The sequence below is a fragment of the Magallana gigas genome, chromosome 4 (assembly GCF_963853765.1).
Source record: "Magallana gigas chromosome 4, xbMagGiga1.1, whole genome shotgun sequence".
NCBI classification, from domain to species: Eukaryota; Metazoa; Mollusca; class Bivalvia; order Ostreida; family Ostreidae; genus Magallana; species Magallana gigas.
Window position 1 is genome coordinate 34334258 of NC_088856.1, and position 14237 is coordinate 34348494.

At 36.6% G+C, this 14237-nt stretch overlaps 1 protein-coding gene across 2 annotated transcripts in view; it reads left to right on the forward strand.

Moving 5' to 3' along the window:
• LOC105336412 (trichohyalin) overlaps positions 1-14237 on the forward strand; it is a 28711-nt gene that overhangs the window by 3334 nt on the left and 11140 nt on the right. For both annotated transcript variants that reach the window (XM_034451166.2, XM_066082197.1), the window contains exons 5-34: positions 101-168; positions 475-653; positions 1154-1429; positions 1643-1871; positions 2395-2584; positions 2974-3145; positions 3259-3410; positions 3704-3915; positions 4205-4325; positions 4914-5004; positions 5128-5380; positions 5534-5658; positions 6488-6691; positions 6822-7012; positions 7548-7673; positions 7921-8077; positions 8355-8468; positions 8707-8817; positions 9048-9201; positions 9312-9429; positions 9577-9751; positions 9946-10136; positions 10792-10995; positions 11091-11214; positions 11407-11520; positions 12046-12161; positions 12373-12545; positions 12899-13106; positions 13438-13593; positions 13947-14102. In XM_034451166.2, coding sequence (XP_034307057.2) covers positions 101-168; positions 475-653; positions 1154-1429; positions 1643-1871; positions 2395-2584; positions 2974-3145; positions 3259-3410; positions 3704-3915; positions 4205-4325; positions 4914-5004; positions 5128-5380; positions 5534-5658; positions 6488-6691; positions 6822-7012; positions 7548-7673; positions 7921-8077; positions 8355-8468; positions 8707-8817; positions 9048-9201; positions 9312-9429; positions 9577-9751; positions 9946-10136; positions 10792-10995; positions 11091-11214; positions 11407-11520; positions 12046-12161; positions 12373-12545; positions 12899-13106; positions 13438-13593; positions 13947-14102 — 4860 coding nt within the window. The remainder of the gene's footprint in view (positions 1-100; positions 169-474; positions 654-1153; positions 1430-1642; positions 1872-2394; positions 2585-2973; positions 3146-3258; positions 3411-3703; positions 3916-4204; positions 4326-4913; positions 5005-5127; positions 5381-5533; positions 5659-6487; positions 6692-6821; positions 7013-7547; positions 7674-7920; positions 8078-8354; positions 8469-8706; positions 8818-9047; positions 9202-9311; positions 9430-9576; positions 9752-9945; positions 10137-10791; positions 10996-11090; positions 11215-11406; positions 11521-12045; positions 12162-12372; positions 12546-12898; positions 13107-13437; positions 13594-13946; positions 14103-14237) is intronic.

The following is a 14237-nucleotide window of genomic DNA, read 5'->3' on the forward strand; positions in this document are numbered from 1 at the left end:
TGTTTAATATGTATAATAAATTTTAGATTATAAACACGTTTTAATGATAGCATTCACATGATCACGCTGTAAACTTTGAGATTTCCTTTTTAACTGTAAGGATGATGGAAATGAGACTCAGGAGTATCAGGATGAGATGCAACATCACATCAAACGGAGGATGAACAAGTAGGTCATCGACATATTTTTAAGTTGCTACTAGTGTTTTTCACATGTTGATGTCAGATCTTGTTTTGGAGAGTACAAAGTACAAAACTGCTTCTTAGGAAAATATCTGGTACAAGAGACACAAATTTTCTTTTTGCTAAGAGAAATTTTGATATGTCAGTTTGCACATTTCAACATCATTTGATATTTTTGAATACAGTTTATTTATATACTAGTGAGTAAACATATCTCAACAATAGGTAGCCACTGTATATACCGGTAGTATAGATTTCAATAGAAATATAAATTGGTCTCATATATTACAAGGTGGAAGAAACAGGGACTGGAAGCCATGTTGTTTGATGATGGAATGGAGGTGGAAGATCTTGAATCCCTGGATGCCTCAAAAGATCATGTGACCCTTAGTGATTTGATGGATGCTTTGGAAACTAAATATGATTTATTGAGGGAGAAATTACTGCTAGAGATGGCTAACCTTTCCTCAGGTTTGTGCTAATAGTTAATTCATGGCATATTTATTAAATCTTGTAAGTTTGTCTGTCGGAGTCAAACTATAAGCCTATCTACTATCGTCAAGGCCAAAATAAAATTATTGTTGTTTGGAATTGCTTGCCGTCTAATTGAAATATCCCCCACTGATAAAATTTTATTAGAAAAAAATAAAGAACTTTTTTTAAACGGATTTTTTATTTTTTGCCAATTATTAATTAGTTTGAATTTTGAAAGAAAAACAAATTCCCTCCCTCCCTACCTCCTGGGTCTAAATACCCCAAGGCGGCAATTCCAAACAAACATTTTTTTAAGAATGGCCCAATCTTATATCAATTAGATCAGAGTGTACGTTGTTCTTATAAAATGTTGTTTATGCTTTTGAATCAGCCATTTTAAATCATCCCTTGCCTTAAGTGCTTATTGAGGATATATCTATTATTAGTATTGCTTAATCTCAGATTTGCACCTTTTATTTACTTTGCATAATGAGCAGCCGTAGAAGGGGATCAATCAGAAATCTTTCGTGAGCTTTGTAAGAAAGAAAGACAACTCCGTCGGACTGGGACTCTTGGAACAGAAGTGAACAGTCTGTCAGGGGCCAGGATGTCATTGCCCTACTCTCTGCTTGGAATGATGGGAAATGTCAGAACCAAGGACAGGAAACAGAAGGAGGAAGCAGAAAAAAGAATCAAGGACTTGGAAATGCAAGGTCACTTTAAGGATGAGATTGGAAAAATTATCATGGCTGAATATAGAGAAGCTTTAGATGGTAAGCATTTGCTAGACAAAATGAACTTAATTTACAAAAATAAATTTCATTGATTTATACTGAAAGCTAGGCTGGAAATTGTGAGTAAAAAGCTAGCAGTTGTCCATTGGTAGTTATACATTAATGAACATTGAAACTGAGATGGGATTACTTTGGGGATTTAGCTCTTGCCAAACTGAGTGCAATATTCCAATACTTACATGTTTATATCAGATGACTCTACATGTGGAGGTGCATTACTGGCAATCAATTCTCGGTATCAAGAGGAGAAAGAAGCTATCTTATCTGTTATCAAAAACAAAGGAGGACAGACAGGAACCATCACCATGGAAACCAGTAGACTGTCACGGCAACACCTTCTGATAACAGAAGAGGCTGATTTTCATCCCTGTGCGCTTGCTGTGGGACTGGCTGAAAGACCACAGGGTTACAAAACAAGCAGGTAAAGTCTGTTTGTTGGAGTTAGAAATTGAGATTGCTTAGACACTTGACATCATGTTTCCTCACACATTAAGCTGTCTCAGTTTGAGGTGTACATGGTCGGGAAGTGCAAGATGTTTTTCAAACTAATTAATTTGCTTGTAATTGATTATTAATTAAACCTGCTATTCTCTGTTGTCTAACTTGGCTGGAAGATGGAGGGGCAGGAATTAAATTGCAACAATAGTAAATTTCTTCTGATTTTGTGTTGTTAAGATACCATTAGCTTGTATTCAATTGTGATGAGTCTATTATGGTAAATAATGCAGTTTTGCTTGTCAGAATTACATGAGTTTCTGATATCTATTTATATAATTTATATTTTTATCAGAATGGAACTGTTTATAAGTATGTACTGATTTAATAAATATGCTTATATACTGAGAAAAGTTTCAAAATGGGACTGTATATACTTGGTACTCAAGGGCAGAGTTACAAACTGAACTGTAAATATTTATACATTGTATTCTGATTTCATTGGGCAGGCTAACGGACTGGGACAGGGTTCGCTGTGAGAGTCTGGCCAAGCTGAGACTGCTCGCCAAGAAGGGAAGAAAGCAGATCAAGTCTCCCCATATGTATGCAGATACAGACCAAATGGAAGAGATGGGAGTGGTGGATCTACAGAAAAAGCTGGTGGTGGAGCTGGTGGAAAAACACAAATATGAAAGAGAAGTACGTACTGGTAGATTAACTTTTGTAATGCATTGTATGAGAGCATGTGTCATAGAAATAATCAATTATAGACCTGTAACTGATAATCAGTGGTATACATTGTATGTAATACATGTAGTAATTGTTCTACACTGAATTTAATATTGTTCTATGCTGCATGTATTTTGTTCTATGCTGTATGTAATCTTGTTCTATGCTGTACGTATGTAATCTTGTTCTATGCTGTACGTATGTAATCTTGTTCTATGCTGTACGTATGTAATCTTGTTCTATGCTGTATGTAATCTTGTTCTTTGCTGTATGTTACCTTGTTCTATCCTGTATGTAATCTTGTTCTATGCTGTATGTTACCTTGTTCTATCCTGTATGTAATTTTGCTCTATGTCCAGGCGGCTATCTACATGCTACAAGGAAGGGACAGTGAGAATAGTAAAGTGGTGGCCAAGTCCATGACTCAGGGGGAGAGGAACAAACTGTTGAAGACACTGCGTAACAGACACACCAACTGGAAGAACAGCAGGTCGGAGGATAGCCAGGTCCTGTACACTATTCTGCAGGAAGGTAAGAAAAAACACTGCACATCGGGGATATCTGCTGGTTGTGTTACTACTATGAGTAGCTTACAGGCTGATTGCTGATACTAATTACTTTACTTTTAATTGATTTACAAACAGGCATGGGTTTGTACTACGAAAACCGGAAAGTAGATCTACAGGAGAGCCAGAGCAAGGTCTCGGAGGATGACACCAATGAAGCCGTCCTAGCGGACCTCCAGCAGAGGCAGGAGGGGGAGTTCCAGCTTGTTGTAGAGGACATTGCTCTCAAGGTTGGTCATTGTCATTACATTGAACGACATCATTCTAAAGATGTGCCATTTACTTGTAAGAATGGGGACTTTGATTTATGGTTCATATTTTAGATAAAATTGATTTTTGATCAAGCATTGTCTAGTTGTTGTGTCTCAGTACATGATGTTGTAGGTGTGAAATTGATTCTTTTGGCTTAATTATTTAAAACATTTCAGCATTACATAAGAGACAAATATTATGGGTAAATTTGTTTTAGTAGTAATAGAGTCAAATGTCTTTTTTTTGTTGGTAAATTTGTAATTGATTGCAGTCAAAGGAAGGTCTGATGAAGCTGATCTGTATCAATAACAAGCAGCGGGTGGAGGAGCACCTGGACAATGTGGCCTTTGTTGTGCTGGGGACGGTGGAGCTCAGTGAGGGGGACAGGGAGTTTGTGAAGGCCCTGGAGGAGAAGTACGACGCCCTCAGGGACCGAGTCCTGTACATGGGCCTCAAGGACGACATGAAGGGAGAATGGAAACGGTATGCTGGTTAACATAAGGACATAACTATGTACAGTTCAATCAATCTCATCTATAGTTGTAGAAAATTAGTCAGTATAAATTTGATTCATTAAACTATACATTATGCCATTAGTTTGTCAATTCCCATGTACATGTAATGAAAACTATTAAGTTCTTTGATTATTTTTTAGCTTTGATTCAAATCAATTTGGTCGTTTATTCTTTAGTATTTTTTTACTCAAACCTACCACCAAACACAATCCAAATACAAGGAACTATTTATTGTTTAATACTTGTACATGTTACAGAATGACAGAGAAAGAGAAGGGGAAGGAATTGAAGGACAGAAGAAAGCAGGAAAAGAAATTGAGAGGAGCAGGGAATGTAGAGGAGATGGGGGACCTCATAGGACTAAAGCATAAGGCCAAGGTCAGTTATACTTTTCTAAAGCATAAAGCTTGATCAATGGTCCTCTCCCAAAGCCTAAGGCCAGGGTCATTGGTCCTCTCTTGAAGCATAAGGCCAAGGTCAATGATCCTCTCCTGTAGCCTAAGGCCAAGGTCAATGGTTTTGTTCTAAAGCATATGGCCAAGGTCAGTACTTTTCTCCTATAGCATAAGGCCAAAGTCAATGGTTTTCTCCTAAAGCATAAGGCCAAAGTCAGAGGTATTCTCCTGAAGCAATAAGGCCAAGGTCAGTCGTACTCTCCTAAAGCATGATGTCAGGGTCGGTGGTACTCTCCTTAAGCATAAGGCCAAGGTCAGAGGCACTTTCATAAAGTCTTATGATAAATTCAATGGTCCTCTCCTAAAGCATGTATGTGTGTTTTTATGTTTATTACACAGTCAGTTTCGCGTAGACTGAGTATCCGTTATTTAAACTGAGTATTGGTTATATATTTCCCTCTCCTTTCTGCGACAAACAATAAAGAATATGTGTACCTGTACTTAGTTGGAGTATGACAAGGATTTCTGTAAATCAAGATATGGTCAGAGTGTTTATGTAACAATGTTGTAGATGTTACCCACGCTGAGGAAGCTGATGGGTGAGGAACGTGGAGAATTTGAAGCTCGGTTCACCAAACAGAAGACCTCAGGCCAAATTCTAGGTACAGTGGAAAGAAGGCAACATTTCATTCACAGAACTTTTTCATACAGGCACAATTTATACATGTAATATCTGTATTAACTTTTTGAGGAACTGAAGTAAATGAGGCGTTGTTTTGTGTTAGATGAGAGCAGTAAGGGGAGCTATGAGCCGGTCAATGTCCTGGCTGATCTTATTCCACGCTATGACGAGGAGCTGGATGTACTTGTTATGTGGCTAAACAAACCAGAGACCAAATCACTATCCATCAAACAGCAGAGAATCAAAATCCTACAGCTTAAGCTGGAGGCCTTGGCAGCGGAGATGGAGGAAGATTTTGAGGTGGCAGCCATGTTTGTTGGGCTGTTGGAGAGGGTTTTATCAAGTCCTTTAGGAAGGTAAATCTAATGAAGAGATTTAAATCCATTTTCATCATTTTCCTTTATTTTTGTTGAATCATATATGTTTTCTACTGATTCCCAGTCATTGCAATGTATTCATTTGTGTGATGCTTGGCATTGTATAATACTTTTGTATAATTATATTAACAGACATGCCACAGACAATGTGAGACAGAGAGACCTGGCCAAGAGACGGACTCAGCTCAGAAGTCAGCGCTTGCAGCAGAATCAGGAGTATGAGAAGCAGATGATTACAGCTCCAGACCCTACCCATGGTACACTCAGAATATTAAACCAGATATAATTTAAAACGATGAATGAATGGAAGGACTATCTAATAGTGTTTTAATATTTTTTTCTGAATTCAATTATTTGTCAACTAAATGATTTTAAAAAAGTCTGGTTTAACAAACAACCCCATTTTCTGTCTTGTATAATAATAAATCAACATTTGCATATAATAACCTTACATATAAAAATGGTTGGTAATCATTTACAACATGTACAATAACTGTTCCCATAGCTTTATGTATATTTCATGTACACTAATTGTTCCCATAGCTACATGTACATGTATATTACATGTACACTAACTGTTCCCATAGCTTTATGTATATTTCATATACACTAACTGTTCCCATAACTACTTGTACATGTATATTACATGTACACTAACTGTTCCCATGTACATGTATATAACCTGTACACTAACTGTTCCCATAGCTACATGTAATATAGGTCTATCATGCAGGCATAGGGTAACTGAACCCCAAGATTGTATTATATAAAGCTTAATCAACATTTTATAGATTATGGGTGTTTCTCTCTAAACTGGTAATCTTTTTGCAGAAAGTAACTCAAAATAGCATACGAGGAAAGTTTCAGATGTTGTTTCTTGAAAAATAAAAAAGGATTTTATTTTAAATGAACTGTTAAAGGCTTTAAGTGAAGAATTATGGCTTTGACAATGTCAAGTGAAGACTTTTCCCAAACAATTGATAGATTTTGTTATCTATATTAAGAAAAACTATAACCAAGAAGAATAGATACTAAGTATAGAAGCAAAGTATTGAACTGATGACTGACTGTGTGGTTTTTGTGTAGGAGACACGACGGGCTGGCAGCTGTGTTACCTGCGGGAGGTACTGTCGCGTCAGGAGGGGGAGAGGGAGCACCTGTTACAGTTCCTACAGGATGATAGCATGGACGACCTTAGGGAGGCGGCGGCCATGATGGCCGAACCAGAAACCAAGGCCCGCCTCGCCGAGCTCCACACCAAACGCAGGAGGCTGGATCTATCCAACCAAGGTAAACTGGAGATGGAAACATATCCTTTTTTTCATTGTTTAGAAGATACACATATATTTAAATGTAATAAAACAAAAAAAAAATAAAATCAGAGTTTAAAACTAAACAGATACGTAACAATATTTGACAGATGATCAAGAGGAATACACCTCCATTTTGGAGGAGGCTGTGGCCATTAGATATGTTTGTAAGAAGCAACAAATTCAAAAAGAGACCAGACGAGAGCCAACTAAAGATGACGTCACCGTTAGCATACTCAAAGATCTGCAGGAGGAACAAGACAATGAGATCGCAGCCATACTGGAAAACCTACTCAACCTGGTACTAGAACTTTTATAATAGATCTGTTGTTTTTAAGATGGTACAGATTTAATGATAAATAGGAAACCTTGTTTTGTGACAAAATTATTCTTATCGTCTACGTAAATTTTTTTTGTGAGAGAGCCTATCTAGTTCGTTTAAGTGTCAGCTTGTGATATGAAAATTAGGGTTTCAGAGTTCAATTCAGTTGTTCTTTTTTTTTTTTTAAATGAATTCCTCTTACATTACATTTCATAATTTCACAGTCAGGCAAATTTATATTTTAATATACTGGTAAAAGAATGTGTATTTTTGTCCAATTATATATTTCTATCTCAAATAGTTATATCCCCTTTTTATTTCTAACTCTGCATTACTTTTTCCATTGTCTTACATAAATAGAATATTTTAAGAGTGATGTGTGTCATTATTAGTTCAAAGTTTATAGAATAGATTCTTTGATAGTGAAAAATAAATTTTCTGATTTTTTTTCATAGCATGTCAGATAATTTTTAAAGTAATAATCATTAATAATGACTGGTTTTTTGTTTTAAAGAGTGAGGAAGATTTGAGGGACCTGAGGACGGAGGAGAGGGAGAAGCGAGAGAATAGGGCGGTCCCTAACGTGCTGATTGTGCTGACTCAGAGTGAGAGTAAGACTCACCAACAGGAGCTGCTCACGGTGAGAATCAATCCCCGACACTCAGAACCTAGAGCACTCACTAGTCAATATACACATATATACAGTGGAATGTGTGCTTCAATTTACACTCAATTATGGATCATGATTTTTATCAGATTTTATGACACTAAAAAATTCAGTATGCTTTTGGTAACAAAATAGAACTTCAGCAAGTAGGAAACATTTACATGTCGAAAGAAGAATCTGCTTAATATAAAAAAAATACAAACGTTGTTACATGTAACAGGCACTTCAACACAAATATGAGAGTGTGCAGGCAGCTCTACTGACGGAAACTCTGATTCATAAACATGGTGAGGCCGCCTGGAACAAGATGGCAGACAAGGAGAAACAGCAGCAGTTACGGGCCCTGACACAGGAGGTGGAGCTCCTCCGGCGAGAGGGTGGGTAATAGGGAGCGAGTACTATCAATAAGTTGGTGAAACGCGATGACATTATTTCGTTGAATATCCAAACTGTTAGCTGAAGTTTAGTTAATGAAATAAAAATGTTAGTCAAAATGTTTTACAACTTGGATATAAAATTTGTACAAAAGAATTGCATTGAAAAACAGAAAATTGTATTGAAATTCCTTCTTTTAGATTACAGTAAGTGTAAATTAATGAGGACAAGTTACATGTATGGAAATCAATTCAATGGTATTGGTTTATTTTGTTGCAGGTAATAATGTTGGCTTGATTGAGGTCTTGGAAGGTTTCCATTTGGACAAGACATTTTCCAGCATTATGGGTGTTCATCGATTTCTTTTCCTAGAACTTGTCAGGGACACAGAGGGTATGTTGATCTCATGAATCTTATTGGGGGAAGGTTTTATAAAATTTTTACGATGTTAAACCATATGTTAAACACATTATTGAAATAAGTAAATAGTTAGAATAGTGATTGTAATAGTAAGTTAGTAAATAGTGATCATTGTAATAGTAAGTTAGTAAATAGTGATTGAACTCTAAAAACTTTTCCAAAACGTACATTGTACTAACTTTACCTGAGTTGATCAATTGTTTACTCACAGAGGACTGGATCCCTGAACCCACAGAGGAGGAGCAGATCATGAAGAACCCACTGCTCAATCTGTGGCTCAGGTTCGAATCGGAGAAAAAGAGTATCCTCCAGAAACTGAAAGGTTAGACAAGACAGTATCAATGATCTTTGAATCCTTGGAATTATATTTTTTTTGTTTTTCAAAAGTCAGTATTCTGATGGTAATTCACAACAGTTACTCTTAATTTTATCTGTTGTTGTTTGATGCTGATTCACAGAAGTATATGTTGCTTTAATTCACAAATGTAGTTAATTAATTCTAAAAGTCAATGTAGAGATACCATAACTGATAACAAGTTTTGGATGTTTTAGGACTAGATGAGGAGTACATGGGTGAGCAGGATCAGCTGATTTGTATCGTACGTCTAACCAGGGAGACCCTACTCAGCCAAAACAGTGGCAGGTTTCTTGTCTCGGCAACTGTAGTAGGACTAGCCGAGAGACAAATGGAGGAGGGAAAACCCAGGTAGATAAGTCAAAACATTGCATCTTTTTACTATTTATTTATAAGGTTTTTTCTTCCACATTGTATATTAATCTTTAAAAAAGTTGCTGTGCAAAACTCTCTATATGTAGGATGACTGGTGACAAGGCACGCTATGAAAGAGTCGCTAGACACAAAATGTCATCTACAGCTAAAAAGACCAGCTACAGAGACCAAGTCAGCAGAGAGCCTGGTCTACTGGCACAGATGGTATGTAACTATGATTTTTCTAAATAATACAATTTAAATAAAGTCACTAGTATAGTATAATTTTCAATTTTATTTATTAATGCTTGTACAAATATGATAATCAATGACAAATGCAATTTCCACTTAAAAATTCTGGTCTTTGTTTAGAATGCTGTAATGGAACTGCTGGAGTTCAAGCATCTTAGTGAGCAAGACCAATTCAAGCTTCTTGTTGAGATGTCAGCGGATAACAAGATGCAACAAGAAGTGATGATGATGTCACAGCAGCAGAGGAAGGACCAACTGTCTCGACTCCTGTCCAAGCGAGAGTCCATAGCAAAAGGTATATTCATGGAAGTCTAACCATTGTTTATCTTAAATGTATACATGTAATAATATCTGTATGATGATTTTGAAAGTTCCAGCTGAATATCAGTTATCACAACCTTTAAAAAACTTAATATCAACAATCAGAAGTTACATGTACATCTCATTTACATAATAAATATGGTTAGTTATGGTCTTATTTCTCACCAGAAAAACAAAAGGAACATGACATAATTCTACAGGAGGGATTTGTCATAAAGCGAGAGCTTTGTCGCCAAAGGATGAGCAGTGACCAGAAAGCAGAGGCCACAGACAAGGAAATCCATGAAGTCATGATGGCAGAACTCATTCTGGCACAGAACAGGGAAGCCGAGAGACTGCTACAGAAGTTAATGCCAAAGGTCAGTCAGTAAGACAAACAGATACCGCTGTATTAAAGAGGAGTATGCAGGAAACAAATTTATTTGTCTGTCTGTTAATTTATCCCTATTCTGTGTCCAGTTCATGAATTCATATTAAATAGAAGATACATCAGAAGGTCATACTTGGCACACAGGTTGCTTTGACCTTAGGATATATCTTGACCCTGCCCAAAGGTCATTTGACCAAGGTCATCTCTGATATAGTATATGTCATTTTATAAAAGTCCCAGCCAAGGTCATCAATCCAGCATGAATAGCTCTAGTTAGCATCACATAACAATAGTCTGCTATGCAAAGTTCCATTGAGGCAGCGGTTATTTGAATAGTTCTTTCAATATCTTTTGTTGATTAATTATGAAACAATTTCTTCTTTCAAATTCTGAAGTATAACTATGTATACTGTATACTAGATTCCTAATTAAACGCAAGGAATTAATATCCGTGTAAAATCACGAGAAGCACCCTCCGCGGATTTTAAAATCACACCATTATTTCCTGATAATTGAGAACCATAAGAGAAAGAGAAAATATGTCTACATTCGCGATTTTATACAATCCAGTGGAATTAAGTACTCGCGTAATATAAGGAATTTGAGAATAGCTTTTTGAAACTTGTACTTTCTCCAAATCATAGGATGCTGAAGAATTGCAGAAGATGCAGATAGTTCAAATCAACGACCGCAAGCTGAATAGCAGAGACAATCTGGCACATGTGGTTCTCTCCCCCGAGATGTGTCTAGATGTGAGCACGGATACAGAGGCTGACCTGATGGAGGCTCTAGAGGGGAAGTATGACGCTCTGAGGGATAAACTCCTGGCAGAGGCCCTCATAAAGCAGGTCAGGGCCACTCACTGGTCTTTTGCAGTGTAACTTTATGTTCAACTTCAGTAATTATGTAAATTTAAACGGAATGTATTTTTATGAACAAACAGCTTGGAGAATCAGAATGGCAGAGAATGTCGGAACTGGAGAGACAAAAGAAAATGATGGAACTGAAACTCAAAGAGAGGCAGCTGAGAAGGGAGGGAAAGTTTGATGAAATCTCTCAAATCCTAGGTATTCCATTATGTTTTGAATCAATTTTGAATTACATGTACTATTTTTACTGCTACAATTTATTATCATTGATCAACTTAAAATATCCTTAGCCTTAAAACAAGAACATTTGATATATACAATATATATGAAAAGAAATACTACGTAGTAAAGCGAAACAATGTTAATGAATAAACCGTCTGTTTTCAAAAGGGGATGCTCTGGAAAATCAAGAGACTTTAAAGAGACTTATGGGAGAAAACAAAGAAGAACAACAGAGAAAGCTCAGAGAGAGGCTGGAGAGAAAGAAGAAGAGACTGGCTCAAGGTTCATTTAGCACTTTATATTATTTTAAGATAATCTCAAAGGCATTGAATCATCATTGTCATTTTAAAAAAATCATTACAGTTCAAACTACACATGATAGAAAACCTTACATGTACTTGACAGTCTGAAAGGTCATTTCTGCAGGCAATGTAAATAAAATTTAAGGTCAATTAGAAATGATAGTACATGTATTCAATCATAAATTTCATATTTAGCTACCCTCAAGACTCTATTCATATCAAAGTTTTTATGATTTATAAACTTGACCAAGAGAAGATTATAAACTTAAACTTAATCTATTCTGTCCTCAATGAAAATATGAAGGCAAGATACACTGAAATGACTTATTTCTGGTAAATTCCAAGAATATTCATAACAGTCAAGGTTACTTTTGGACTTTGCCAACATAGTCTCCAACAAATACATTAAGTCCTCAACAAAAGCATCTTGTTCTAAGCATACTGTCCAACAAATGCACCTAGCTTTAGGCCTTCTATTGTACATGTATGTGATTGCTACACCTAGGAATGTCTGAGTCTGAGTGTAATGAGCTGGAGAGACAGGAGATAGAGGAAGAGGAGGAGGAAGAGAGGAAGGGCAGGAAGAACATCCTGCTGGAGCTGGAGCACCACTTTGAGAAGGTAGAGGGCTAGAACATCCTATCCAATCCTACACAGGCGATTGTGTCTCACATGATGCACATTGGCTGTCAGAAAAATAAAATCAAAAGAACAAAAGATGCTTCTTTGAAATTATAATTAAACAATATATTCTAGTTTTTTTTAACCATTAACCCACCACTCTGAGCTCTGAGATAATAGGAGGACTAGCCCTGGTCTGTTTATGTTGCAGGAAAAGGCAGAGTTGCTGAGACAGATCGGAGAAGGAGATGACAGACTGAGCAAAGAAAAGGCTCGGCAACTACAGCTGATGAAACTCAAGCGAGCAGAGCGCAGGGCTCGCAATGAAGACAAGTTTGATTCAGCTGCTCTAGTGTTAGGTCTGGCTGAGGAGCACAAAAAAAAGTAAGTTTGAATCTTGATCTGGTTAATAAACTAGTGTTAAATATCATGTTATGATGCATTTATTTCATTCTTAAGTACATTATATTTGGTAAACTAGTATTGAGAATTGGCTTGGAATTTCAATCTTTATGTTTTAGCTTACCAGTAATTTAAAAATTTCAAATGGAATAATTTTTTCACACACAAACTTGTATAATTTCGTCATTTAGGTATCATATTTATAAAAGTTGTATCTGACAGATATATATATATTTTTTTTTTACAAATCAGAATAGTTTAATGTTACTTATTGAAATAAATGCAGACAATCCTATAATCAAGGTTATAATTTCATGTGTTGTGGTTGATTTTAGACAACAGGAGGTTACTGATGAGGAGAGACAAAGGCAGGAGAGACTGGCCAGGGAGAGAATCGAAGCGGCCCGGCGCAGACGGAGGGAGGGAAAGACAACTCCAGAGGAAGCCATCAACCATGAGACAGATGATAGGATGGAGCTTCAGGAGTCACTCAACATGGCCGTAGACAGAAGACACAGACACGAGAGGGATCTCCTCATACAGGTAGAGTCAATCACTAACACGGGGGGGGGGGGGGGGGGGGTACAGATTTTGCTTAATTTGTTGGGTTTTTGCATAATTTTTCATTATGGGGAATATTGATAATTGTCTTAAATGTCATGCTATGGTAGATATGTGCACATGTAATATTTGTAATTTACCCTATTTTGGCAAGAATATGTACATGCATTTATAGATAGGTACATGTGTTGTATTTCATATTCCAAAAAAGTAGAGAAACAAATTTTATAGACAATTTCATAGATACCTAGTTTTTAGAAGGAATCCTGCATATAATGGTTTAGGTTGTAGATAACATGTCCTTTATTTGTAGCTGCTAGACGAGGCCTCCACGAGCGACATCAAACAGGCAGCCGCAACAATGACAGAGGAACAGAGACAGGACAAGCTGTACGAGCTGAGAGAACTCCGTAAACACTGGAGACAGGCAGAAAGCAGGGAGCACACACAGCTGACCAACATCCTTAAGGTTTGTCGCAAACTTCACTGATACCATCTTGGATGGGTGCTTTATCACTTTTGAAGAACAATCTTGTTATAGAATGCCTCTTACATTTACATCATTGACAAAAGGACAGTCCAGTGAATCTCATAGATCAGTTTGCATGTTTGAACTACCGGTACCAGAGTTTTTTAGGTGCAAAGTTCATTGGCTAAAAATATTCATACATGTATATAATTGATGGAGGTAGTTTTATGCTGAATGAAGGTGAAACACTGGGTTAACTTTATGTCAAAAATATATCAATTTATTGTCTTATTATAATTCTTCTGTAACTAGCTGTGATGATTGTAAAAGATTTTCCCATTGTTTTGTTGCAGGAGGCAGCTTGTTATCTAATTCAATCAAATTTACACAAATACCAAGAAGAAGGACAAACAAAAACTGAAGAAGAGGTCAAAGTTCACATTCTGTCTAATCTCCAGCTGTGGCAGGATGCTGAGGCGTCAATGATACTGTCTGATCTAGACAACAAGGTAAGGCCTGTAAAAACATGAAGCTAGCATAAACTAAATAAAAAACTAAATAAAAAATTGCCTGAAAATTTCGAGCAATATAGTACTTTTATTTAATGGTATTCCAATATATATATTAGAAACTATTAATGCAAT